The 27,854-nt window shown below is 42.2% G+C and overlaps 2 protein-coding genes across 2 annotated transcripts in view; both read left to right on the top strand.

The window, feature by feature from the left end:
- The window catches only part of LOC146667751 (unconventional myosin-XV-like), a 45,191-nt gene extending 23,100 nt beyond the window's left edge, over positions 1-22,091 (top strand). The window contains exons 34-68 of the mRNA XM_085408805.1: positions 264-343; positions 424-497; positions 2,534-2,642; positions 2,785-2,853; positions 2,933-2,997; positions 3,084-3,461; positions 4,991-5,072; positions 5,161-5,256; positions 5,383-5,443; positions 5,781-5,874; positions 6,271-6,388; positions 8,466-8,581; positions 8,685-8,744; positions 8,884-8,959; positions 9,059-9,174; positions 9,280-9,398; positions 10,717-10,858; positions 11,056-11,167; positions 11,256-11,330; positions 13,910-14,115; positions 14,207-14,325; positions 14,969-15,038; positions 15,134-15,206; positions 15,490-15,563; positions 15,687-15,769; positions 15,855-15,985; positions 16,063-16,157; positions 17,096-17,173; positions 17,280-17,376; positions 18,484-18,644; positions 18,731-18,864; positions 20,718-20,851; positions 20,982-21,115; positions 21,247-21,387; positions 21,476-22,091. Of these exons, the coding sequence (XP_085264931.1) occupies positions 264-343; positions 424-497; positions 2,534-2,642; positions 2,785-2,853; positions 2,933-2,997; positions 3,084-3,461; positions 4,991-5,072; positions 5,161-5,256; positions 5,383-5,443; positions 5,781-5,874; positions 6,271-6,388; positions 8,466-8,581; positions 8,685-8,744; positions 8,884-8,959; positions 9,059-9,174; positions 9,280-9,398; positions 10,717-10,858; positions 11,056-11,167; positions 11,256-11,330; positions 13,910-14,115; positions 14,207-14,325; positions 14,969-15,038; positions 15,134-15,206; positions 15,490-15,563; positions 15,687-15,769; positions 15,855-15,985; positions 16,063-16,157; positions 17,096-17,173; positions 17,280-17,376; positions 18,484-18,644; positions 18,731-18,864; positions 20,718-20,851; positions 20,982-21,115; positions 21,247-21,387; positions 21,476-21,577 (3,874 nt within the window). The 3' untranslated portion in view covers positions 21,578-22,091. The remainder of the gene's footprint in view (positions 1-263; positions 344-423; positions 498-2,533; positions 2,643-2,784; positions 2,854-2,932; positions 2,998-3,083; positions 3,462-4,990; positions 5,073-5,160; positions 5,257-5,382; positions 5,444-5,780; positions 5,875-6,270; positions 6,389-8,465; positions 8,582-8,684; positions 8,745-8,883; positions 8,960-9,058; positions 9,175-9,279; positions 9,399-10,716; positions 10,859-11,055; positions 11,168-11,255; positions 11,331-13,909; positions 14,116-14,206; positions 14,326-14,968; positions 15,039-15,133; positions 15,207-15,489; positions 15,564-15,686; positions 15,770-15,854; positions 15,986-16,062; positions 16,158-17,095; positions 17,174-17,279; positions 17,377-18,483; positions 18,645-18,730; positions 18,865-20,717; positions 20,852-20,981; positions 21,116-21,246; positions 21,388-21,475) is intronic.
- A 485-nt stretch (positions 22,092-22,576) lies between these two features.
- Positions 22,577-25,717, top strand: alkbh5 (alkB homolog 5, RNA demethylase). Its single transcript, XM_085409429.1, has 4 exons — positions 22,577-23,930; positions 24,029-24,109; positions 24,210-24,332; positions 25,352-25,717. The coding sequence occupies exons 1-4, from the start codon at positions 23,218-23,220 to the stop codon at positions 25,506-25,508; spliced, it is 1,074 nt and encodes a 357-aa protein (XP_085265555.1). The 5' UTR covers positions 22,577-23,217; the 3' UTR covers positions 25,509-25,717.
- Positions 25,718-27,854: the final 2,137 nt, after the last annotated feature.

The following is a 27,854-nucleotide window of genomic DNA, read 5'->3' as shown; positions in this document are numbered from 1 at the left end:
CCAGATAAAAATGCAGTAGCACAAATAGTGACTCATTGGTTAACAAAGCTGAGCTTTTATTAGCTGAAGACAGTTGGTAAAGACCAAAAATGGAGCTTCCCAGAAAAACACAGACATGAAAGTTGCTTGGAACTGTTGGATGTGTACATAACTAATTGTTTGCATGTTAGTAAACCTTTAAACAACTTTAAAGGACATTTTAAAAGTCTGTAAAGGTGTCGCCACCAGTTTTAAACAGCCTTTTCTTTCTTATTGTGCCACAGAAGCCTGTTGGGGGGTGGCTTTAACACGAACGATGATGTCATATCTACAGCCATGTCTAGCTCGGATGCAATCAGCCAAGGTACGTCACTACACCAAACATATGTGTGCACATATTGATTGTGACTGGAGCAGACTTCAAAGTCCTCTCCCCTCTCTCAGACCTGGAGCCTCACAGAGGGATGGATCGTTATCTTGACAGCCTGTTTGACCCTGTGCTGTCTGACGGAGCTGGAGTAAGTTACATAATTCATTCACTCTGAAACACTTGCGCATGCGAGCAGACTCCTCCATCAACCACTTACTGTCAGTCACTGTAAATCTCTGTAGAGCTCTATTTTTAGAAAGTGGGCATGGAGTGTGCCTTCAAGGAATGAGCTGTATACTGGGTAAAAGTCAGTTAGATGTACAATGCATATAGAGAGCACTTTTGCCACTAGCATACAGACAGTTGTGAATATACCTCTGAGAGCAATTTCCAATAGAAGCACCCAATTTCAGGTCTGTCCTATGGACGTGCAGGTCTGAGATGTTCAGAAAGTCTAGTGTTTGATCCAATAAACCTTTTTGTAATTTTGCAGCCATTTTTTCCACAGTTTTTCCACCAATAATAGTAAAAATATAATACAAAACATAACTGGATGGTGCATAAAATGAGAGTAAGGACAAAAGTCATTAAAGAGAGCAAAGTCTAATTAAAGAAGAACAATAATTGTTTTACATCACCTTCTCAACAGGCGTCATCGAGAGACTGAGAACATTTAAAAGGACACGAGACTCAGTGGGAGTTTGGTAGAGAGTGAATATCATAATGTGAGGCCCTAATAGCAAAAGCCTGAGCGTCTTTGTCACAAACTGTGAGCTCCAAGTTAATTACAGCAAAACTGTGACTGGGAATTAGGGCATGTTTCTAGAAAGGAGGATATTTAGTAAAGTGTGTCTGGTGATTTATGTTTTTTAGCCTGGTTGTGCCAGATAAAAGCTTTTTTCACTTGAAAATTGTTTTCTTACAGCAGTAAAAACACTTATTCTTCATCTAAAATGTGTGATTGCAGAGAATATCTGAAGACTGAGTTAAAGCCTTTTGTCAGGGCAGTGTTGCAGTGAATGCGTGACTTTGTCGGCCGGCCAGTCCTCTGGACGCCGATGTGGTGAATGTTAGTCGTGCTATCGGATGTGGCTGACAGGAATTAGCATGTATCAGATGTGTTCTACAGACCTCTCCCGGCCAGCAACCTATTCCGTTACCCAGTTACCGTAACTGTCACAGCCACCAGATCGCCACGATGATTTCCCACCCAGGGGATCTGCTTACGAGGGACTGACACTCTGGCAAATGAAGGGCTTATTTTTTAATGAGACATGGCCTACAAACGCACACACACCTGAGGATTTATGGGTCAGTGGCTGATTTCTGATGGAACGGTTGCACACTGAAGAGGGAGATTCCTCTGATCACACAGCAGACAGTCACTCGCTCTAAGATACTGTAAGCACAAATGCTGTTTCAACAAGCAGACACACAGATACATACATATATTGTATATATATTTAAATATATACACACATACAAATATACATAGAGAGTTCTGTGCAAAAGTTTTGAGCTATCCCTCTTTTCTCTACATTTGCTTACAAGCAGCCTGACCTTCTTGTGATTTTTAAAATGGACAGTTCTCCAGGCTTTCTGAAGGCCTTTCAGAGTTTTTCTTTGAAGATTGGCTGCTTTAAAAAAAGAAAAAAAAATCAGTTTCGACCTTGAACCTGACATTTTCAGAGGAATTATTTTTTTGTTAAGCTACTTTTAAATTGTACCTTTAGGCACTTGTTCCATTTTCTTATTTTGTATCTATGAAAAATGACAAATATAAGAGTTTGAATGGGATCAAATGGTATTTGTGCATCAGCTGTTAGCTGAAAATCTTTACCTCAGCACTGTGTGCAGTGTGTCCTTAAAAAATTTGAGGAAGCTGAACTTTGCTGAAACCTCATTAGAAATGGTCTGAGTGGAAGTATGGCTGTGGAAAAAGCCATGGAAGCAGAGAAAATGCCTTTGGTTTGCCAAATTATACAAATTACACAAGAGCTGGACCGAAAATCAGTGACAACAGGTGTGATTGAGCGATTAATCCAAATTCGAAGTATTTCAAGTGTTTCTTAATACATTTAGAGCAAAAATGACTTTGACTCTTTGGTGCTTGACCTCACGGTGATTATATTCATCTTTTATATACAGCCTGTGGTTTTAAAGTCTGCTTGTGTATCCTCACAGGAAGTAGAATCAGCTGGAGGACTATCCAGCCGGATGAAGGGAGCTGGGGGAGTTGGTGGTGGTTGGCATCAACAAGGAGCATCCACGGGCCCACCGCCTCCACCTGGAGGTCAGTCACAGACATGGACACACATGCTAAATATTTACTCCTTCGCACTCCACAGTCCTGACAGATGATTAGCGTGTGAAATAAAACAAACACACTTAACATCTGACAGAAACTGGATGGCTGTGTGTGTTTGTGTTCACAGCTGTGCGAGTACTTCCTGTGGGAGGTGTGATGTCGCCTCCTGTTGCTGCAGTGGCACCTGTAACACCTGGTTTGTATAACGAATGATGATGATGGGGGGGAATCATCAAACATGATTTTCCATCCTGTTTACTGTGTTTTTCCTCCAGATGCCCAGCAGGCTGTTTTGTCCCAGCAGCAGCAGGCGATTGTGAACCAGCAGGCCGTCATCATGGTGCGCCTCGGTTTTGGATCCGCGTCTGTTTATCTATCCCACTGCTCTCTGCTACCAATGTAATGTGTCATGTTCTTGTTTCTCAGGCCCAACAGATGACTATGCAAGCCATGGCTATGGTCGGCAGCCCGGTGTCGAGTCCGCCCACCTCCCCGATCACGAGCCCTCCCATGAGTCCTCTGTTCCATCACCCTCTGAGCCCTTATGCCCCCACGAGCCCGTATGCTGCCATACCGCCAAGCCCGTATGCAAACATGCCACCGAGCCCCTACGCCAACTTCACCCCAACTCCCTTTGCTGCAGCAGACATCCCGCCTCGCCCCCATCCTCTCTCTGCTCAGGCTCCGTCACAGCCTCAGGCTCGGCCTCCTGCCGGTCCCCAGACTCAGCCTCAGGCCTCCCCTGCCAACCCTAACCCTGAGCCAGCCTCCACAAAAACTGACAAAGCTAACCCAGCAGCACAGGTCAGTAACTCCGAGACATGTGAGGAAACAGTTCGCACTGACACGTTGCGTAATATTCCAGCACTGCGAGTGTATAAAAGAGGCTGCCGTGAACTTAAAGCAACAGGAGACATTATCCAGGAGAAGCAGTTTATTTGAAATACAAAGAAGATATGTGTTGTCAGGATAATAAGCAGCAGCTGGTTCAAAAAAAACAACAAATATAAAAACCAAAACACATAAATGCATCAACCAAAGATCTGCAATAGTAAACATACTAATTTCTATGCCTAATCAGCCAATCGAAATCAAGCGCATCTGAAAGTGACTCTCAAATGTTCAGACAAATGAGGGTGAAGCAGTTGTGCGACTACAGCTGCTGCGGAGGCGGCTGCAACTTTTCTTTGGTTCTGATATCTTAGTTTTACTCGTGGAGGTTACTCTGGGTCTGCAATCCTCCGTAACTCTCAGCTAAAAACTCACTAATTCATTAAAGAGATAAACAGATTCACAAACACAATGCACAGCACCCTGAAAACACAGATCTCTTTATAAGGTGAGAACAATCAGCTGTGACTGAACTTGGATGAGTGACGAAACGTTTCTTCCTTATTCGTTTCTTTATGCACAGACGCAGACGTATTATATGGTATAAAAGACAAAATAAGGTGAAATTCGGTGTCCGCCTTGGTTACTGTTTTGGTTTTGTTTTTTTGGTTGCAAATTACAAATTTAGTTGCCAGTCTCATCTTCCCTTTGATGTGATGCCCAGAATCCCTACCTCCAAACATTTACTCTCACAGTTTGCCCATCTTTATTTCCCTGGCACACGTTGCTGAGTAAAGTGCCGTGTATTAAGTATTCTGAGGAGAAAATTTCAGACAGGTTATGGGCGAAGCAGTTAAATTGGATTGAGGCACATTCCATCAGTGCGAAATTTCAGCTCACTAGTTAAGAGCCATCCATCAGTGGCATTCAAAGACCAAACTGAATAGAATATCTCCCTCTGTCTCCGCTACATTCGCTAAGTTCATGTCAAGTGATGAGATCCTCGGGTCATCCCTTTTTTTTTCCTCCGAGCTCATAAATTTCTGGGATGGCAGCTTTGATTTGTACAGTGAGATATGTAAAGTTGTTTCAGCGTCTATATGACTTTTCCTCTTACATTATTATAAATCCTCATGTTTGTAGTGGTCAAAGGGAAAATAGTTATCTGAGAGGGAAAAATGTCACCCTGTGCATTGACTGTATTGTCCTTTGATCCACCAGTTTTATACCTTTCATTTTAGACCTTCCTTCATGTCAGAACTCTGGCATGTCTATCTTTTAATGTTACAAATCAACCACAAAAACGTCCCCCAAAAACATTATGCACAGGTGCAGACTATCCACAGGTTTATCTGCACCAAAAACACTGTCAGCTTCTTTTTTCTTTGCTCCCAAACTGACTTCTCCGGCAAAATTGCAGATGACTACATTGAACATCTGCAGAATCTTGAGTGCAAACTCTCTGTTTTCTCTCTGTGTGTGTGTCTATGTGGCTTTTTCAGGCTCAGTCAGCCAAGGACAGCGTCCCTCTGAGAAAAGCTCCGGGCATCCCCGTGAACAAGGACAAACCAGTCAGGAAATTTGGTAAGAGAGTGAGAGAGAAGTTCGCTTCTCACAGAACTCTCATTTAAGAGAGCAGAGGAAATCTAATCTGTTTTTGCGGATGCCTCAGCCCCGGTTGTGACGTCTCCTCTGCCCCCTGCTGGAGAAGTGGTGAAGTATTCAGCTCAGACTTCAGATCATGTCGTCCCCAGCCAAGATATCCAAGGTAACTGCAATTTTTGACAGGTTCACACACACATGTGAATAAGCGAGTCTTTTTCTTGACATTCTTGAAATATTGTATAAAACTTTGAAACCACCCTTTGTTGACATGTTTTATTTCATTAAAAAGAAATCATTAAAAGATACAACTCTCCACCACCACCGCCGGACCCACTGCCACCTGGCAAGAGGTGAGGCTACACAAACACGCACGCGCGCAAACACGTGTTCTGTGTTGAGGAATCAGCTCTCAGCTTGGTGATCAGATTTTCCTACAATAAACTTTGCTTGTAAATCCAGCACAGCAGTTGATGCTGTCTGCAGACACAGAAATAACTGCGCACGCTGTAAACAAAGCACCGACAGACACCGGCTCCGATGTTAACGCCTGCATTAAGCACGCAGCACCAGAACGATCGTGTTTACACTCAGTAAACATAAACGCAGATTATACAATTTGATGTATTTGTAGTAGAAAAACCCTGCGCACCGTAATGTGTGATGTTGACACTGTGTGGTTGTACTTAGGAGACCAGAAGGGAAGTTTAAGAAGGCGCAAACACCTCGCGATGAAGCTTTACAGATCCTCAAACCACAGATGGAGAACCCTCCTGCTCCACAGGTGAACACACACACACACACACACGTTAATGCAAGCAGCATATACAGTTGTGGTCAAAAGCTTAAATCCACTCGTCATGGTAATTTAAGGTTTTTAATTTTTTTTAATTTATTTTGTTCTTTTTACAAGGTGGAATGATTGTACAGATGCAGCTTTAATGACTTAAAAAACTACAACTGGTTTAATTTAGTTTGAATTTATTTTTTTATTTTCTATAATCCACACAAGGCAAACCAGTCCCACTGGCAACAAAACTGGTCCAGAGCGTGACGCTTCCACCACCGTACTTAACAGCTTTTGTTCTTAGGTCTGAGCAGCACCTGCCCCTGTGTGGATGCAAACTTTTGACCACAGCTGTAAAAGGTCACATAACAAAATGTTTTTGTGTCTCTCCAGCCCAAACGTCCTGCTGCTGCTTCACCCTCTGCGTCTGCAGTGAAAGAGGCAGGGTTTAAACCCACCAAGAGCACAAAGACCAGAGCGCCTGCCCGTCCCCTCCCCATACCTCCTCCAGGTATACACTGATTTGTGTACAGATGAAGCTAAATCACTTTCCCTTGTTAGAAAAATCTCAGCTTTAACCAAACAACAGTAGTCATCTCAGGACCCTATAATCCTCAGGCTCAAAGAGGATCGACCATGACCAACTGGGATGAGAGGAAAGAGGAGAGGGAGCAGTTCTGTTTTGTTTAGATCAAATAGACCTTACAAGAAGAAATTACGTGCTGAAGATATTGTCTGGCTCACAGAAAACCTGCAGAACCTGATTTTAGTTCAAAACTGTGTTTCAAGGCTTATAAATGATGAATAAAAAAGAAAAACCCACATGAGCCCTGTTTTAGCTTCCCTTCACTTGGGAAATTAATTTTAAGATTTTATTATTCACATTTTAAGCGCTTTATTGCTTGGTTATGAGCATTATTACTGCTGCCCAACCAGCCAGATTCTCAGCAAGGACTCGGATGACTAGATCAAGTCTAAAGCTGAGTGTTTTTTATTTTCACCAGGGGACTCTAAGCTGTAAAACTGGTTCAGTCAGTGACAAATTTGCCTTTATAAAGTAACTCATAATGTATTTGGAAAAGTGCTTTATGAATAAAGTGGTTGAAATTCCCAAGCTTTTATTTCTCCTCCAAACCTCTATGCCACGTGTTTAGTTAATGTTTTAAAAAAATAACATATATGCTTATTGTTACATAAAGTTAAGGCCAAGCACCCAGAAAAGAGTCTCTTAACAGTTTTCAGGTACTACTGGGTCATTATGTTGCCTCCTTGCCTCTTTTTATCTACTTCTCTGTCCTCCTGACCTCATCTAGGAAATGCCACTTTAATGGTTCCAGGCTTCTCTGAGAATTTGAAATAGATTTCTAGTAATTTGATATCTGGTTATTATAAAGTTTTGGCCTACTCACTGGATAGTTAATGTCCTTGCATTTGGATTCATTTTGTTCTTTAAGTTGGTTATTTGTGTTCTTAGTTTCCTCAGTGTTTGCCGGTCTGCTCCTCCATCTTTCTTGTTTCTGTCTTAATGCCATGGTTCCACCTGAGTAATTTCTTTTGTTTAATGCAGAGTCTGCATTAATTCTCTTTCCACTTTTACTTAACACTTGGGTTTCTTTCCTGCCCTGCATTAGCGTTTTTCCTGCTTCCTGAATGTTTTCACCTGTGTCTAATTTCCCCTCCTGTTCCTTGTTCTCAGTTAACCCAGTGTGTATAAATAGTCTTGACTCCTCTTAATCCCTCTCAGATCATTGGTCTCCTCCCCCTGTTTTTCTGTGATCTGTATGTTCTTTTAGACTTTTAGTATTCTTCACTTTGCCATTTAACAGCTTGCTTTTGTATCTTGACTGTCAGTTGTAATTTTCCTGACATCCCACACTACCTGCTTGTAAACACTAAGTAATAGCTGAGACAACTGTAATAGCTCTCTAAAGGTCAGGATATTGACAGCTGTGAAATGGGACTGTCACAGCAAGCCAGCAGTGAGACCCCACATGACCCTGACGGCACATAGATTCTGAACTATTAGAAACGTTTGACTTTCTGTTAAAAAAAAAGGTTTACAAAATGTTGGAATGAGTTTTCCCTATTTTCTGTAGTGAACTAATAGCAGACATAAAGATTCACTTCAATGCCTTCACATTAGCCTCCCCTATACTGTGGAGTGCTAACTAGCACAGGTTAGGGTGCTAAACAGAAATGGGGAGCATAAACACCCTTGTCTGGTTTCCCCTCCTATTCCTTGTTCCCAGTTAGCCCAATGTGTATAAATAGTCCTGTCAGATCATTTGCTTGCCTCACTCTGTGTTTCTGTGATCCACACATGATCTTTTAGATTTTAAGGTGTCTTAACATTGCAAGCAGTTGTTAAACTGCTTTCTTTTGTGTCATGCTTGCATTTTGTAACGTCAAAATAGATAACTATAATAAATTACTCTGGACGTCAGGGAAAGGAGGGCAGTGAAATGCAAAGTTTCTTTGCGTAGCTTAAAGCACAGGTTTGCCTGAGCACAGTCTCATCTCTATCCTCATGTATAAATAAGAGTGTTGACTGGAGGTAACACAGACATAATCTGACCTGTTTTATGCAGTCTCTCGAGAACTTCCAGTAGAGACACAAACTATCCAGACGCAGCTTCATCAGAGGACCAATGAAGAGCACTACACCTACACCAATGTTCCCTGGAGGCTGTATCTGAGGAAGGAAGTGAGCACATATACAAATATAAATCCTAAAAATTCCACTTATTATGACCTGTATCTCCTCACTATTAAACCACGTTTCCTACTGCATTTCCTTTCCTTCACAGGTATTTTATCCCAAGGACAGCTTCAACAGTCCCCTGGTGCTGGATCTAATTTTCAAACAGGTAACTTTTCTTTTCTTTCTTTTTTAAATTTCCAACCCATTTGAGCTCAATAAGTTTAACTAATAACGCAAAGATCATAGAAAGATTCGTCTTAATAATTTCTAACAATTCCTCTTCTCTGCTCTCCTCTGTCCTCCAGATAGTAAATGACACCTTGTCAGAGGCGTGTGTTCGCGTCACCCGGGATGAAAGGCAGAAAATGAAAGCTCTTTTTGGTAGTCTGTCTGTTCTTCCGGGAGACATTTTTTAAGATCGTATGCTTGAATCTCTTTGACATTCATGAGTTTGTGTGTGTCTTTTTGTGCAAATGGCAGCTAAGCACGGCGTCAGACAGAATATGGATCCAGTGGAGGAGCACGTAAAGAAAACTGTTGTCACAGCAGCCAGGGAAACCTGGGAAATATACTTCTCCCGACTCTTCCCAGCCTCGGTGAGCCTGGCGGTGAATCCTTAGGGCAGTATGATTTCTGAGTCGGTGGGGAATTTTCATTTTTAATAACACTTTTTTATATTTTTTCTGTCTACATTTCTGCAGGGTAGTGTAGGAACGGGGGTGCAGGTATTGTCAGTGTCCCACAGTGGAATCAAACTGCTAAAGACTGTAAAAAGCAGTGCTACAGCTCCAGACTACTTCCGAGTCCTAAGACCGTACACGTATGTGCTTGTTTGTCTCTGTGTAGATTTATGTCACAGACAAATACACCAAACATACACGGAAATACAGCACATAATGCAACAAGCAACATTTGCACAATTCTAACAATCTTGACAGTCAGTATTTGGTGTGAACACCTTTAGTTGTTAACACAGCCTGAACTCTCTTAGGAAACCTTTCTCATCTTGTCTTTAAGAAGTATTCAGGAATAGTTCTCCAGGCTCCTTGAAGGACATTCAGAGCTCTTCTTAGGATGTTGGTTGCCTTCTGTTCTCTGCTGATATGATCCCACACTGCTTAAAAGAGGTCTGTTGAGGTCTGGGCCTTGGGGAAGCCAATCCGTGACTGATAGTTTTTCACTTTTCTGTCCAGTTATGCCTTTACTTTACAGATGGCTATAGGGACTCACTGTTGTACCTCTCATTTGATCTCCTCTATACATACTGATGACCAAAAACTTTCAAATTTGGTGCTAACCCATCTCAAACGAATTAGCACTGTTGCCTCACAGCAAGAGGGCTCTTTGTGGAGTTTGCATGTTCCCTCTGTGTTTGTGTGGGTTCTCCCAGAGTCCCGGTACTCTTGCTTCCTCCTGCAGTCCAAAGATATGCAGTTACTGGGGTTAGGTTAATTAGTAACTCTAAACTGCATAGTTGTGAATGTGAGTGTGAATGGTTGTCTGTCTCTGTGTGTTAGCACTGCGACAGACTGGTGACCTGTCCAGGGTGTATCCTGCCTCTTGCCCTAAGTTAGCTGGGATAGGCTCCAGCAGCCCTGCAACCCTAACAAGGGTAAGCGGAAGAGAATGGATGGACTCCATTAGACCTGTTGCTGCTGCTGCTGATTTTCAGTCCATGCCTCAGCCTTTTCTCCCTGTTTTCCTTCATGGCTTCTTCTTTCCACTGTCACCATTTCCATTGTCAGTGAATAGTTTTTCCTATTTATTAGGACATGACTTTCTGCTATCGATAGTTTCTTACCTGACACTTCTTTTATTCTTTGGCTTCTTTTTTTGTATATGAAACTGAAGAAATCAATTATGTCTTTATATATCAGGCCGCAAAAAAACATTCCTCTGAAAAGGACTGAAAATGAGGGGAAAAACCAGCCAATGTTCAAAGGAAAACTTTGAATGGTCTTCAGAAAGCCTGGAGAACCAGACCACCTAAAAAAATTGAGAAGAAATGACGGTTGCCTCGAGACTTTTAGACAGTCCTGTATCTCCAAGCTCTCACCAATCTGTTGTCTGATAGTGTGTTTTATTTTGTTTTGTTTTTGTTGTTTGTTGTTAAAATATTTACTCCGCTTTTTTTCCAGCTATGCCGACATCCTGTTTGTGACCATCCCATCTGAGAACATGCTGGAGTTCAATCTGACCAATGAGAAGCTCATACTGTTCTCAACCAAGGCACCACAAGTCAAACACCTCATAGACATGTTCATCAATGAGATCAAAAAGGTACAAAGCACACACACACACACACAATTCACCTGAAACATTCAGCTTAAGTAGGTTATACCAACGTCCAGATACACAAAGATAAACAACAATTACACATATAAAACATACGCAGGTATTTGAGCTGTTTAAAAAAAAAGAAAGAAAAACCAAAAATAAGCTCTTTTTTCTGTGTTTTTCCCCTTTTCCCCCTCAAGGACTCAGACTACGTGATTGCAGAGCGTAACTTTGTTACAGATGAACGCTCGATGCTCAGTTTCCATAAAGGTGACATCATCAGGCTCCAGGTTATGGATGGGCTGGAGAAAGGTGAGGCACTGGTGTGGAAGTCACGCTGTATTCTGTGTGAATCTGCGGCAGACTCATGAGCTCATATTTGCCTTTGCTCATTCTCCAGGGTACAGCTATGGCTGCGTGGTGAGGAAGAAGGTTGTGTTTTTGGAGGAGCTCAAAAGAGACACTCAGGACTTTGGTATTTATGAAATCCTGTTATTTTAATAACAAAAAACAATCAGTTTTGCACAGAGTTCCCAGATGTTGGACGAGGCCCAAATATAAACAAAGCGACAATTCAAAATGACGGTTTTAAAGGATTTACTAAGCTATGCTGCGCTGTGTACCCTGGGGATGTGAGGGTATTTTTAAAGCCAGGGAAGAATAGCTGCAGTCGTGTTGACGGCGCCTGCGGCACTCTTTAAATACAATATTGTATCAGAAAATTATTTTCCAGATGGATGACTGCAATGCAGTTCCAAAACTATTGATTTATGTGTTTTCTTGAGGACATAAAAGATGAAATGGGATCACAAATGTCACGTCAAGCAGTCAGTGGATAAGACAAACTACAGCAGAAGTTTGCGCACATATTTCTAATTTAATCTGACGTATTGGTTTTGTTTTTCGGGGTCTTAAATTCAGAACTTATAAATTGCTCATATAGCACTCCATGCTCATGTTTTATTCATGTGAATTCTGCCTGCGCCATTGAGACCGCTCTCATTCAACCACAGTCTTTAAATGGTAGCATAAAAAGCTATATTTTTACATAAATTAACCTTTAATGTTAAGTTGATTTATGGGCTGCATAAAACATTTTTCATCAACTACATGCCTGAAATGTGTGTTTGTTTTTTCTTTTTTAAGATTCATTGCGTGTGTTCTTATGAAACACAAAAAGGGACTTACTGCTGACCTTGTGGCAAAGTGCTGGTCCCTATAAGCCGACGTTTCTTTTACTTCTGCCTGAAACAAGATGATCTCCAAAGTTGAGACACAACGGTTTTCTTATCCAGTTACTTCTGTCACTTCTCTTTGAGTTGGTCCCCGGCCCTGTTTACTGCTTGAGGATGTTAAACTTGACCTTATAGCCACATGAAAAGCTAAAACAGTTTTATTTATTTTTAGAAAGGAAAGCAACATTGTTTTTGAGCACTATATCAAAATTGGAAGATTAACAATTCAGGTTTTTTTCAGTCATATTGCCACAGGAGTATAAAATCATGCACCTAGCTATGCAGTCTGGCCATACAAAAATATGTGAAAGAATGGGTCAGTCTACAGAAGGGATATCCAACTCATTTTATGTAATAGGCCACATACTGCTTACTTTCATCTAAGAGTAAACCTCCCTTTTTGTCACTGTAAAGAAGTTTAACTGCACATTAAATCTGTCAAATATCGTAATATAAGCAAAAAAAGAAGGAAAGTTCAACAGTTCAACTCATTTCTTTCCTGCATGATAAAGAAATTAAGTAAATAAAAGACATCTGTCAGCACGATAATCCCCAGACTGACCTGTAATTACAAAAAAATTTTCATTAATTCACAGGAAATTCTGTTTCTTTTTATCTTACTGTTGGTCTATTGCAAAAATCAGACTGAGATTTCTATTGTAGATAGTGGAAAAAATGGGTTTTCTCTCATTTTTTTGTTTATCTTTTACATAATTACTTTGGTGTAGTAAGAATGGCCACAGGGAGGTCTTTATCAGTGGAATGCTGTATTTTAAAGTACACAATTTAAACCCTCCTTCACATTTCCAAAGCCATCAGGTGGGCGAGATTGGAGTCCTTGTTGATTTCTTCCTCCGGGTCTTAAGTTTGACACTCCTGTTCTAAAGGGTTTCCTAAATTTGGGTGTGGAGATGTCATAGGATGGTAGCTTTGCTACAAGTCAGTTGGTGACATTTCTTCACTCATAGATATTTCCCAATCAACTGCAACATGTACTGTTGCAAAGTGGAAGCATTTAGGAACCACAGAAACTTGGTGTAAACTTACAGAGCAGGTTGATGGGTTGAGCTCCAAACCTCCTCTGGCATTATCATAAATACGAAATCTGTATTTATGGAGCCATGGAAACTGTGGCATAGGTTTCCATGGCTGTCCAGCTGCATGCAAGCTTTACATCACTGAGCAAAATGCCAGCTGTCAGATGAAGTGTCTCAGGACTCTAGAGCAGTCAAAACATATTCTGTGGATTGATTAATTTTATTTCTCTATCTGGTAGTCTGATGGATGAATCTTGGTTTGACAAATGACAACTGCATGCTTCTAACTTTGCTTCTTCTCCTCAGAAAACTGAACCAGTTTTCACATAAGTCTGAAAAAGAAAAAAACAAACGGCGTCTCTGGAAACTATGAGCCAGCTGACAGGTTAAACTATTGAATATTGCAGCATTAATTTCATCACTCGCTTAGCTTCGAGGATTGCTGCAGCACCATATCATGTTTGGGATCAGGGTTGGAGGTTGCCCCATATCAGATAAGTTAGCCTTATGTCTCTACAATTATAGAGGAGACTGCCTTTTGTGCCAGGTTATCAGTGTGGCAGCAGAGAGGTGGGAGGGGGATCACATCTTGTAAATGAATGCAAAGCCTGCAGATAAAGATCCGACCACTTTAATTGAAAAGCTGACCTGCTGGTAGAGGAAAGGCCGATAGCGATCAGGATTTGCAGTAAAGCAAAAGCTTGTTTAGGCACAGTGAACAATCAGCTGTTTGCCCTGCATCACCTGCACCTTGTTACCCCTCTGCTCTGTCTGCGCATCAGGCTGGAAGTTTGGCGCCGTGTTCGGCCGCTCCGGCGCATTCCCCGCCGAGTGCGTCCATCCCGTCGCTCCTCCTGACTTCCTGTCACTTCCACTGGACCGAAAGTCGGAGCCTCGAGGTGGAGCAGGACAGTTCGCTGTGTCATCAGCTGTCGCTGTCGCCGTAGCATCCACCATGGCCGCGCATGAGATAGATCAAACAATTGAGGTTCACAGACACTCACACACGCATACAGATTGCTTGTTTTTCTGTCAAACTGAATTCAGGTTGTTTTTCACTGTCACTCTTTGCCTTTCAGAAGGTCTCTGTTGATGGCTTTGCTGATGGAGATCTGGATGAAAGCGCCCTGCAGGACACGAAATATGACATGCTGGAGTTTGCCAAGAAGTACTTCAGACAGGCGCCCAGCGGGAAAGGGTGAGGGAAAACACAGAATGAGTTTACCGTGCTCTAACAGCAGAACAGGAAAAAGATGTGTTAGTTATCTTTTGTTCTTAGTAATCAGCAGGGAATAGACAAAGCCACCAGACTTCCTAACAATAACACTGTATTTTCATGTAAAATTATCACTGAGTGAGAACATTAGAAGCAACAGAATGTCTCCTTAATTTTAGTGCACAGTCTTCAAGTGGATGCAGCTGCTGAGCAGCAGGAACAGCGAACCTGTTGCTGTTAGAAATTTCACTAGGCAAAGATAAAAGAGTGAAATGAGGAGGTACGGCCCGAGAAGGAGCATCAGAAAGGGGCATCGAAAGTAATCAAAAATACTTGAGTTACTTTGAAAATCATTTAGGAGCTAGGCGCTCCTGTGTTCACAAGTTCTGCATTGAAATACAATTTACGATGCTAAGTCCTGCTCCAATGATAGAATATTAAAATGATGTAACACTGAGAGGTACTAATCTGCATCATAGGTACACTGAAATCAGTTGTGTCGAAAGTGCTTGCGTACTCTTGTTTAGATACATATTTGAAGGTTGCTAATTTTCAGGCAATTCAAATAAATGCTGTTTTATTGGAACTAAAAGGCAACATGAGGCATGACTGACTGTGTTCACAGAGCTTCCCTGAAGAGCAAAAGCAAGAACAGAGACTGCCGGGAGCCCATTGAAATGATCAAGTTTTCCAAGGTGCCTTCTTCTTTGCTCTCAGTTTTGCTGTCGTAACACTACGGCCGCACCGCGTCGTTCGCGTAACTTTTCTTGTACTGTGTTCACCTTTGCAGACGCCTCTGACTGAATCTCTGATAGAGTTCACAGACCCGGCCATGAACAGAGTGGCAGCCGATCTCTTCCTGTGTAAGTTCTCACCTTCTGTCGTCTTCAGTTACATTAATAATTTTCTGATTTTTTTTTACAACCCGGGCTTCAAGTGATCTTCTGTTCAGAGGAGATGTTCTCATATCCTGTGCCATCTACTGCATATCTGTTCATCTCGGCAAAGCAAGAGCTGAGGTTCCTGCTTTTTCCCCGTAAAAAGGATTTGAGGGGAATTTTTCATTATGTGATTTGACCATCTGAAGTTCAGGTTTAAATGTTGGTGTGCGTGTGTGTGTGTGTCCTGGTTATGTATTTTATGTAGCCATGATGCGTTTCATGGGCGACTCTCCATTAAGGGGGCTAACAGAACAGGAAGTGGTCAGCACTTTCCTCAAGGTAAACATACAGATCATTTTTCGCCTTGTCTACTCTGCTGTTTTCTCTTTGACAGCTGGCTAATCTTTTTATGCTGTTCTATGTATTTTTGTGTGTATGTGTGTGCGTCCATCCACCGCTCAGCTCATAAGAGAGTTCTCCTTGATGAGGGATGAGGCTTACTGCCAGCTCCTCAAACAGCTTACCACTAACACCAGCTCCAAACCGTAAGTCCGCACACCGACACACACGGTACAAGCCTCTTTCATCACTGAGCCTGTGATTCCGAGCGTGCACTCCTGTGCTCCACAGCGACAGTTGCCAGCGAGGCTGGCGGCTGCTGTACATCCTGACTGCTTTCCACTGCTGCTCTGAAGTCCTCAAGCCCTTCCTCCTCAAATACCTGCAGCAGGCCTCTCGCAGCGCAGGAGTGCAGTATCAGGGTAACGAGCGCGCACAAACACACAGCTTTTACTGTCCCGTGAGTGTAAATGTGTAACGTTGCCTATAAAATTGGCAGGCATAGCTAAAGCGTGCGAGCAGAATCTGAAGAAGACGTTCCAGTTTGGCGGCCGCATTGTTCCACCCAACAGCATGGAGCTGAAGGCTATGATGGTCAGTGTCTCTCTTTAATTTATGTCCCGAAGTTTCCACTCACAGTTTATCACGTTTGCTGATTTGTGCATAAAATGAATAAAAAGCAAAACTATTTGCTGTAAATTGTACTAAAATAATGGTGTCAGGTTTAGGGAGCATTCAAAGCTGAAGCTACCCCAGCGCTTCAGTAGTGCTGTGCTCCTGTCTGCATTGTTTCGTTGCACCTCTGTGGGTGTGTACACTCTTTGTTCACTATATTTTTTTTGTTACAAACTGAATAAGGACAGACACAATTTCCAAACCCAGTCTGCCTTGAATTAGAATGAAGTTTACTCCTATTATGTTATGTTACAGTACTGTTATTGATGTAAGCAGTAAGTTAATGAGGTAGCTGGCTGAACTGAATTGGCTTTTGAAAGATGAAAAGTTATATTCTATTTTATTGTAATAGGCAACAAATTGAATGAAAGACCAAACCAAGCAATGGTCGGATCCCACCAGCAGGCATTGTCTGAATAATCAAAGCTTTTTTTCTCCCCTCCCTCTTTGCCAGGGAACTCGATTGTTGTCCAAAATCTATTACACATCAGAAAGCCACAGTGTTGCAGTGGCTGACACGCTTCTGGGGATTCTAGTGTGAGACTAATTCCCAACAAATGCACAATTTTCTCCTGTTTCAGCAATACTTGGCAAAAAGTGCAGCGTCCAGCTTTTTTAGCAAATAACTAAAGGATGCAACTTGGAAGCCACTTTAAAAGATTTATTGAGGAACCAGCAGGCTTGGGGGGCTGAATGCTACAAACAGGAGAGCCTAATGAGAGAAAAACATGCTGTTAATTTAAAAAAAAAACAGGTTTCATTGGGTGTAGGATCTTGTGAAGTAGCCCCACTTATACAGTGTGTGTAGTTTAATCTCTAGCAGTGTATTACATGTGTATGTGTTCGTGCCTCCTCAGGCGGGACGGAGTTCAAAACGTCAGCTGTTCCTCTTCCCCGGGGGTATCGAACGTCATGTGAAAATCAAAACTTGCTCTGTAAGTGCTCAGCTGCCACTTTCACCATCACTGGTGTGCATCATGAGAGCGAGTGCATCCATGTGTCTGCACTGACACTGTTGTGTTTGGGTTTTGGTTTTTTTAGGTTGCCCTGGAGGTGATCGAGGAGCTGTGTTATGAGATGGGTCTGCACAAGCTGGAGGCTATGGAAGAATATGCCATATTTTTAGTGACCAATAGAGGTATGCTCATGGGCAGCTTGTCTCAAACACATACAAACACATACATATTAAACTTTGTATTTATGCTCTTTGAGAATCTCTGTTAGTTGCTCTCTGAGGTTTAGCTGTAAGAGAAAGTCAGGGAATGGTAAAACTCATCATCTAATCCTTTGCAGGTCTTAAAATGAGGTAAATACAGCCCGCAGTGAACATAACACACGACGTATTGCATTTTTAATTTACCCAAAATTACACTAAAATGCAGAAGCAGTGTGCGGAAAAATTAATTACAACTGTCATGGTTTCTATCTGACTTAACAGGGTAAGAAGCAGCCAGCTGCTGCTAATCAGATCCACTCGATTAAAGCAGAAGTTTCGGCAGGTTGCTCATCTGCAGCATTTTGGTGTGAGTTAACTCTGGAAGGGCTTAAATTTCCAAACTATTTGACATCCACCATTCAACAGTGAGAAAGATTATTCACAAGTGGAAAACATTCAACGCAGTGCCATAGCCAATCAAGGAAACTCAGTTTCCTGGACTCAAACACAACCTGGAGACCGACAGCTTTGCAATTTCAAAAGGTTTATTAACGAGTATGCTCAGGATTTTAACTCAGGAAGACTGGTCTGCCAGAGAAGGCAGGTAAATTAGCCAAAGTGTAATATGTTATATTTTTTATTTTTATGTCGTGATCTGTAAAACCTTATCATTTGAGGAAGGGGCACCTTCTTTCACATGACTGTACCTCTAAAAGTAAACATTTTTTTGTGTGTATTTAAAAACACAAGTGATGAAGAACGGCCCTATGGCTCGTTTCCTTCTGCTTTATCAATAATTTAATGTTTGAGCCCCTTGAAATGCTCTCACAGTACATATACTTTATACACAAACACCATTGTTGTCTTTTTTCTTCCCTGAGCATTAAATATCTCCACATGATAACAGCTGGCAGCTGCTCTGACTCCTGCGCTTTTCCGAAGCACAGCAGGTCACGCAGCATGGGGCTGCACAGCACATTTCAGAACACGAGTATCAATAGTTTTAACTCCTTTTTGGGGGCTGAGCAGTGGCCAGTGTGAAAATATGCACGTCCACTGTGTAAAAACTTTGCATATTTGCATGTTCAGGTCAGAATGTGCGTCCTTTGAACAAGCATGAGTACATCCTGGATGTGGCGACAGAGGCCGAGTTAGTCGACACCGGCTACAGCTTCTGGTTCAGGCGAGTCGTCTGGACTCAGCCGCTCAAGTTTGACAATGAGCTCTGTGTGGCCATGCACTATAACCAGGTACAACATTTGCCGCACATACTCGGTAGCTGCTGTTTACCTGTGTGTATGCATGTGTGCATAACCCTGTTTTTGTGATTATTTAGATCCTTCCAGACTACTGTAAGGGTCTGCTGAATGTTCTTCCACATGGAAAAGTGAGCGATCAACAGTTTCACCAGATCTCCAAACTGGCAGCTTTGCAGCACCGAGCCAAAGACAACATCTTCATTCCCAGCATGTGAGGAAACAGCAGCACTGAGAAAGTGGTTATAGTTTAATTCTAATGAGCCCCAAAGAGGACTTTAAATTTAACCTGGAGTTCAATTTTACTTAATTTTACATACTTACTTTGTTCTGAACAATTTACTTTAGTGATAATCATTGTCCTGAAAACACAAACTTATTGTACTTTAACAATCCTGATGTCAAACAAATCCCAATTAAAAGAAAATATTAGCAACTAGCAATTAGCTCCAACTCTGTGCATTTAGGCAGATAAACATGGTTGAAGAAAGTTAATTTAAATGACTGAATGTGGCATGGTTGTTCATGCCCGATGAGCTAAACTGAGTATTTCAGAAACTGCTAATCTGCTGATCTCTAGCGTTTTCAGAGAATGGTCTACAGAAGAGAAAATATTCTGCGAGCAACAGTTCTGGTTCAGATTGGCCAGACTGTTCTGTTCTGAGAAGAGCATCTCTGAATGCATAGCACACTGAACCTTGAAACAGAGAAGCTCCAGGCAGCAGATGACAACACTGGGTGGCACTCTTGTTAGCTAAGAACAGGAAACTACATGTTTTTTCAACAATTTGCCCATTATCGGCAAAATCTGGTCTGGTAAAACCTGATTTCTGTTATAACATTCAGAATTTGGCATACACTTTGTACAAGTATGGATCCATCCTGTCAACAATTTATCCTGCAGGTGTAATGGCTTATTTTCTTCAAGCATCCCAGCCCACCTGAATGTTATTCCTGATCGCGTCTATCCCTTTATGGCCACAGTGTACCCATCTTCTGATGGCTGCTTCCAGCAGGATAACGCACCATGCCTAAAAGCTCAGAACATCGTAAACTGGTTTCATGAACATGACAATGAGTTCACTGTACACCTTTGGGATGTGGTAGATTGAGAAATTCTCATATTGTATTTGCAGCTGACAAATGTGCAGCACCTCTTTGATACTGTCATGTTAATATGAACCAAAATCTTTGTGGAATGGTTCCAGCAGCTTGTTGGATCTTTGCCACAAACAATGAAGGCAGTCCTGAAGGCAAAAGAGATCCAGCCTGGTATTAATAAGATGTACCTAATAAAGTGTTCAGTGACTGTAGATGGAAGTCATTCATGATGTAAAAACAGTGTCAGCATGTTTCTATACATTCTTTATGTTTGTCTAACTTCGGTTTTGTTTTTGCCTTTAAATATTATAACTTGTTAACTAAGTTATTCTTGATATTTGAACGTTGAATGAACACTTTCCCCAGGATTTCTGGATGGGTTAGACTTTAAAATGAAATAATTCTGTTCCCATCAAAAACTTTGGTAATACACCCTACAATGACCAAATTTGTTGTGGTCTTTTATATCTATAATGTAGTATTAATGCTCATTTTAGTGGTGAGAAATTACAGCAATTAAAGTGTGAAATAAAGGAACGAGAATTTAGTGTCAAGCTGAAAAATTAAGAGTAAAGACCTCATAAAATGGCCTGCATAAAAGAAAACAGAGTAAAATCTTGTATAATGTTAATGTTTAAGTGGAGGATTCTGACTCGACTTGCAGCAGTTTAGTAAATGCAGGCACAGACTGTGGTGCAGTCACCAGTTATTGTGTTTAAAAGGCATGACTGCTTTTCTACTTTCTCAACTGTAAAAACTCTTATATGACTTCTTGCTCTAACCGCTGTTATCCTCGATCCTTCCTCCCCCATACACAGACACACACACAGACACACACACACAGCCTAAAGCGGAGAAGAGCAGCTCACTGAGTTGTAAAACTCTTCTGGAGAAATGTGGGAAATCACAGAGTGAAACAGACTGCTGTTTATCTGATACTCTGTTTCTGTTCTCCCTCTCCTGCAGACACGAATTATCGGAGTACATCGCCACACCTCTCTTCAAAAAGCAGCCACCCCAGCAGTGGGTTACCATGGCGACACAGCATATGCAGCAAGTACAGGCACTGAACCCGCACCAGGCCCGAGCACAGTTTCTGGGTAAGATTGCTGTGGACATTAAGAAGCGCTGCAGGAACACCTGGTGGTCTACAGTAATGTGTTAAACTAAAACTCAACTGCTTCACCCCAAGATTGAAAATTTACTCAAATTTTTCTTGTGCGCTTTCAGGCCTGGTCAGTGCATTCCCCATGTTCGGCTCTTCGTTCTTCTACATCCACAGCAGCAGCTCCACCACCTTTTACGCTCCCAGTATCGTTGCTGTCAATCAACACGGTCTCCACTTCCTCCACAAAAATACCCATGTAAGGAGCGCGCACACACACACACACCTTTGGTCGGCTTATGACTCAGCGCATCGTGACGAGAAGATGAACTCATATGCAGATCTGTAATTTCAGCAGACAGCTGTAAAAGTTTAGTCTCTGTCATGCAGGAGATGATGGCACTGGTCCCCCTGGCGGATATACAGTCCACCCGCACCCAGAGACCCACTGCTGGGACCAGTTACCCTTATGTAGACCTCACCTTAGGGGATATGAATGCACAACGTGTCATTCAGCTACAGCTGGAGCAGGTATTATGCAAACCACACATCTAAAGAATCTTGATCATCTTTAGCCAGTCAGCTTTCGGGCTCTGATCCACTCTTTCTTCATCCTCAGGGCCTGGAACTGTGTCGAGTCGTCGCCATGCAGGTGGAAAACATGATGTCAGTGCGGGAGAAGAGGCTCACTTTGCCACCCAGCGAAATCACCATGCTGTAACGCACAAACTTTCACGAGTGCACATGCTCTCGCTAATGTACATGAGACCTTCATAAATAGCCTACCTCTTCTCAGCTTAAGGTGTTTGCTATATGTATCTCGCACACACAAATGTGAGGTCACTTTCTATGAGTGCAGAACAAGAATGGATCTCAATACTGGACGAATTTCCTGTTTTTCTATCTGTGTGACTCATTAATAATTGCACTTAACTGTTTTATGTGTACAGAAGCTGTAAATGAAATGTGGGGAGGCTTTGCAGGGCCGGTGTTGTGTCTTCACAAAGTTTTATAACTGATAGGCTACATGTTTTATATTTTTTTATAAGTACAGTTGACTGTACTCTTTATTGTTATATTCAGCCCTTGATAATGCCCATTTTGTTAAAAAAAATCAAAACAAGAAACATTATATATAAATCACAATAAATCAGGGTTTTTAAAAACAATTGTGAACTTCTTCAGTGATTATTATATTACGTGCATAACTATACACTGCTGGGGAAAAAGTGAAATATTTAATCAGCAACCTTTCTCCTAATCAGGTATTTACTGACTTCATTGTTTACACACATAATATTAAAAATATACATTGTTTCAGTGTGCGAGAGTTAAGCCGAATACTGCTTGCTTCCAAACTCTATAGCGGCCGGTAAGTAGTTATTTTTACTGTATAACAACACTTTTTTTTATTCCACTATATTCACTCTTTTATTCTTCTTCGTGATATGTAATGAAATAAAAAGTTTGCATAAAACTTTAAAAACTATTTTTTAGTCGCACAGTTTTCTTTCTTTGTATATCTGCTATATAAACTGAAAACCAGCGGAATTAATAAAAAAAAAACAGAGCTATCTGGATGTAAAGTGTGGACTCAGTGGAGGTAAATAAGAGGTAAGTGGGACAGAATTAGCAGCAGAGGACTAAAATGTGTCCTCGGGGTTCCCAAAATGGATTTAGCCCCGCCCCACACTGTCAAATCGTCACCGAGCATGCGCAGACTTCTGGCAGGTTACACGAGTTTATTTTCAGCCTTTTTCTTGGAGACGGTTTGTGCTGGTGTAAACTAAGAGGAGGTCAAGATTCGTGCGCATATAGCAATGCGTTTCCCAGGCTATTGGAGTTAAAAACCTGACTCGTCTGCGGAGCTCTGAGGTCTGGAGTTTAACGGCGACATGTGAAATGTTGCTGCGTGGTTTGTCTGTTTTTCCAGGCGGCGACGGACAGACCCAGCCAGGCTAGTGGAGCTAACTAACTTACTAGCTTGCTCGCTAGCTGGTAGCCAGGCCGCTCAGATAATATTTTTTCGCGTTTCTGCTGGCCGAGCGTGCTGCATTTGCCACGGCTCTGTTTTCCTGAGAGAGTCCGGTAAGGTAATCTCCAGACTGTCAACTGCCACACCACATCGTTACTTCAATGCAGACGCGGAGTGGCCCACCAGCTTAGCTAATGTTAGCTACTTTATGCGCTGCGAGAAAGTAACTGGACCCTTTAAAGCAAGTGATATTCATCTGTTAGACGTCTAGTCCGCTCACGCTAACAAGACCCCGAGTAATTGTTGCTGAAATGCAGCGCTGATGCGTGCTATCTGTTAGCTAGCAGCCCTCGTCGCAGCACGCCGGTCATCTTGTTTTGGCTGATATGGCAGCCAGTGGATACTCCGACCTGAGGGAGAAGCTCAAATCCATGACTCCGCACAGAGACGACTACGAAAACAAGTGCGTGGACGAAACGAGCAACGGGAAACACCGAAAACGCAAGCACCGGGAATCCGATGACGACGAGTACGAGCACAGCGATGACAGCACGGACCTCCGGGAGCAGGAGGCCCGCCGGGTGAGGAGCAGCATCCAGCAGAAGACCATCTTCACGCCGGAGGAGTGCGCCCTCATCGAGAAGAAGATCGACGAGGTGGTTGCACAGGCAGAGGCCGGACATTACCGCGAGCACACCGTGGATAGAGCGCCCCTTCGGAATAAGTACTTCTTCGGGGAGGGCTACACGTATGGAGCCCAGCTGGAGAAGCGTGGTCCGGGTCAGGAGCGGCTGTACCGCAAAGGAGAAGTGGACGAGATCCCGAGTTGGGTGCACGAGCTGGTGATCAATCGGCTGGTGACAAACGGAGTCATCCCAGAGGGGTTTGTTAACAGTGCAGTCATCAATGACTATCAGCCAGGTGGCTGCATCGTGTCACACGTGGATCCTTTGCACATCTTTGACCGGCCCATCGTGTCCGTGTCCTTCTTCAGTGACAGCGCTCTCTGCTTCGGCTGCCGCTTCCAGTTCAAACCGATTCGGGTGTCTGAGCCCGTGTTTGTCTTGCCTGTGAGAAGAGGAAGTGTCACCGTGCTTAGGTGAGTATAGCTGTGTTTGCTGTCATGTTTTGTGTTTTTGTGTAGTTCCCACGGGCTGCAGAGAGCAGTCACTAAAAGCCTCTTTTCCCCTCTCTCAGTGGCTATGCAGCAGATGACATTACCCACTGCATCCGACCACAGGACATAAAAGAAAGGCGTGCAGTAATCATCCTCAGAAAGTGAGTCAACACACTGTGATTTTGAAAAATTGACAATCCTAATTTAAACCTCTCTCTCAACCCCAGTCTTTCTTATTCTGCTTCTTCTTCTTTTTGGCAGGACTAGACCTGACGCTCCTCGACTGGGCTCTGACAGCTCGTTAAGAGCTTCTTTGGCACAGAAACCAGGTCGCCTGAAAGCCAAACGTTCTCATCGCAAAGCAGACCCTGATGCTGCTCACAGGTATCCACCCGCACGTGCTAACACACCAGAGGTCTTCATGGTACAAACTAAACTGAGAAAAGTCAGACAGCGCACGAGTATTTCATCTGATGAGAAACTGGTCAAAATGTAATTGGAAAACATAGAGGCTGCAATCAGTGAGTGCTAGGAAGGGGTACCAGAGTTTGGCATTAAATTCATACTGATTCCAGTCTCCTCTAAACTGAAACATTGATAAGTGTCTGGACAAGTGGTGCCACTCTCAGTATTTATGTAACGTTAATTCATTCTAACAAAGCCGGTGTTTAGAAATTCACAGCTGCCCCCTGAAAATGAGGCTGCTAGTCTCAAGCAGATTGTCTGCCCCTCAAGTCACAGTAACTAGGGCTATTAATGAGTCTTTTATGAAATGCACAGTTGGCATCGGTGTGAGTACTTCTTTAAGTGGCTCTAATTAATTCTCAGGCAAACAGCACAACAAACGCTTTCTCAATCAATAAATGAGGCAGAAAGCCTTGGCCAAAGATATTGTAAGGCTAAGTTTGTTGACATGACAGTACAAGCAATGCTTGTTTTTGCCAGCATAATTAGATGTGTGGAAAGTGTGATGTGTACAAACAAAAACATTTACCTATTTCTGCCAAAGAAAAAAAAAGATTCCTGTCAGGATGACAGGCTGCGGAGCGGAGTAGGTGATCCCATGTTGGGTCAAGATGATGTGTGTAAACACCAGTGAGTGGTATTCATCATACAGTCTGTTCAAGTTTAAACATGTAGAAAAGATATAGAGGGTGTCATATCTTGGTTTTTAAGTTGCTGTGACAGAAAAGCGTCTTCCACTGAGGTCAGGGACGATACTAGCCTCTGGTCTCGCTACTCACGTGGAAAACTGGGCAGCACTTAAGCAGAGCTCTAAGCTGTAATATTTTGTCATGGCTCAGAGGTGGTGAATCTGCAAGAATAAACGTGAGGTGTGTTAGTAAGATAACTCTGTGCGATGAAAGGGTTTGTGATGATTGACCCAAATGTGACTCCACCAGGCCGAGGGTTCTGGAGATGGATAAAGAGGAGAACAGACGTCCTTCACTGTCCCGTCATCGTCACAGCATCACCTCAGAGAACTACAGGAGACGCGGCCAAGACTACGACAAAGAGCAGGAGAGTTCAGGGCGCAAAGTCAAAATGAGGCGCCACTGAGGACTCCTTTCACATGTGAATATCTGGTTGTTGTTTTTTTTTTTTAATGTAAGCCCATCAGCCACAACATGAAAACTACTGACAGGTGAACAGGATGATCTCATTACAGAACAGCGTCGTTTGAATCCTCGGGGCCCTGGCGTTCATGTCAAAGTTACTCTGGCCAGCTAAACACTGGAGCACAGCAGGACAAACAGCAATGAGGAAAACATCTTAGCAGGACACACAGGCAGCCAAAGAATCTGCTGCTATCATCACAGCGCCATCAGAGACACCCCTACCCCTATGGCATGATAGGTCAAATCTGTTTTGGCAACACTGAGTGCGGCCTGCACCGTTTTGAGCAGGTGGTTTTAATGTTATGGCTGATTATTATATTTCAGTATTATATTATTTGTTCATTCAAACTTGCTCCTTTTGTTTCAGTTTGGCACAGGGAGGGCAGTTATCATACTGTTGCTTTTTGATTTGAGTGGATTAGTTTTTGGCAGACAAAGCTTACATCTCTGCTACTTATTACAGCACTTGGAGTTATTCACTACAGTTAGGCTCTGTTGATAAACTGTTCAGTTAAATGAAACTTTTTGTTTGTATGTTCATAGATACCTAAAACTGGCATGTTTTGTTTTTTTTTGTAACCAAGATGTACAGACCTTGAGAGCTGAAAGGAGTATGGACTTGTAAAAAGGAAACCCTGGGCTGTAATCTAACTTGTTATAATGTACAATATGTTTATATAGTGTTTGATTGGAGGACTTTTATGGAGCGTTTGAGTTTTAGCACCTACGTTTCTGACCTGTAACTTCACTCAGTTCACTTTAGCCTCCATTTTGCAGTTTTAAGTTGCAGCAGACGTGAAACCTGGATTTCTGTTTTACGATTCAACTCGGCCGCATGGCTTCTGTTGCTGGTCTGTCAGCTGGAGTGATGCACCATTTCAGGAGCAATGGAAAAACTCAGGTCTTGTTTTACACTCCTGTTTCATTCTGACGTTGTTGCGGTCCTGTGCTAGATCTAAAATTTTTTTCTTTTAAATAAGGTGAAATTGGGGTCAGTCAGAACTTTAATTTGAGCAGAATGACCTCCATTACGTCCTGTTTAGTTTGGGTCTGAGCAGAAACAATTTCCTTGCGGTTTGCTGTGTAAACATAAATTTGTTGCTTGCTTCCAGTCAACCATGTTTGGCAGAGGTACTCATTAGATGACTTCTTAGTATGGAGTTACATATGAGCAAAAATAACCTTGGTTCAGAGGAGAAATTGCTTTCTAAAAACAGGACGTGGGGTGTTCATGGCTCTGTGTAGCTCGGCTAAAGTTGAAATGATTGTGTGGACAGTGAAGGAGCATAAAATGGTTTCATGGGTTTTTAGTTGTCATTTGTTTTGACTGACAAAGGTCCTCGCTAAATGAAATAAAGCTGAATTTGCCTCTCCCGAGTCTATTTATTCTGCCTGCCATACTGACAAATATGTATTTGTTACATTTTTAAGTGCAGAATTTGAGATTAAATGATCTATTGAGAAATCTTATTTTATATCTAATATCAGTAAGAATAGAATAGAATTCAACTTTATTGTCATTGCACAGGTACAGGGCAACGAAATGCAGTTTGCATCCATCCAGAAGTGCTTTAGCCATGATCGAGAAGCTGAAACATATAGCACTACAATTTACTGCAAACTTTCCAGCCACTGCAAACTGCTAAACAAATGCAGTTATGAACTTTTTTTTTTTAATGGTCTGATTCTGTGGTATCAGAAATACAATTTCTTCTGGAAACTTCAATCTAGAGTACTCCCATTTTATCATTTCAAAGCAGAAAGCTGACGTAAGCAGTTTCCTCACAAGCTCCACCTCATGAACTAAGTCAGGGTATTCATCTAAAGTTTCCTCTACAAACTGCTGCTGAATTTAACATCTGATCCAAATGAGCTGTTTATGTTTTTACACTATGTTGAACTGATGAAATTTAACTTCAGTGAAGGCTTGCTGAAAAGCCTAAAAACCTTCTTTCTTGTCAGCCACTTTGAGTAGGAGAGAACTTTCATCTTCACTGAAATCTCATCTTATAGCTTTGGAATAGTTAATTATTAAGTGATGATTTAACTTAAAGGGAGAACCACAAAAAGGAAAAAAGCTGCCCACATATATATATGTATGTGTGTATATATGTATTTGTTACATTATTTTTGGAAATTCAGATAAATGTATAGAAATAACCTGATTAGTTAGAACAACTGTACAGAAGAGAGCCGGACAGTTATTGAAGGTCTGTTGTGCCAGAGCGTCACCAGGGGGCGCTAATGCACCTTTAACGATGATTATCATCCGAAATTTTAAAAAAAG

The sequence above is a fragment of the Rhamphochromis longiceps genome, linkage group LG6 (assembly GCF_057381845.1).
Source record: "Rhamphochromis longiceps isolate RC_006_pf linkage group LG6, R_longiceps_female_GT1.1, whole genome shotgun sequence".
NCBI lineage: Eukaryota > Metazoa > Chordata > Actinopteri > Cichliformes > Cichlidae > Rhamphochromis > Rhamphochromis longiceps.
The sequence above is the reverse complement of the archived record's forward strand: the minus strand, read 5'-3'. Positions and strand labels throughout refer to the sequence as shown.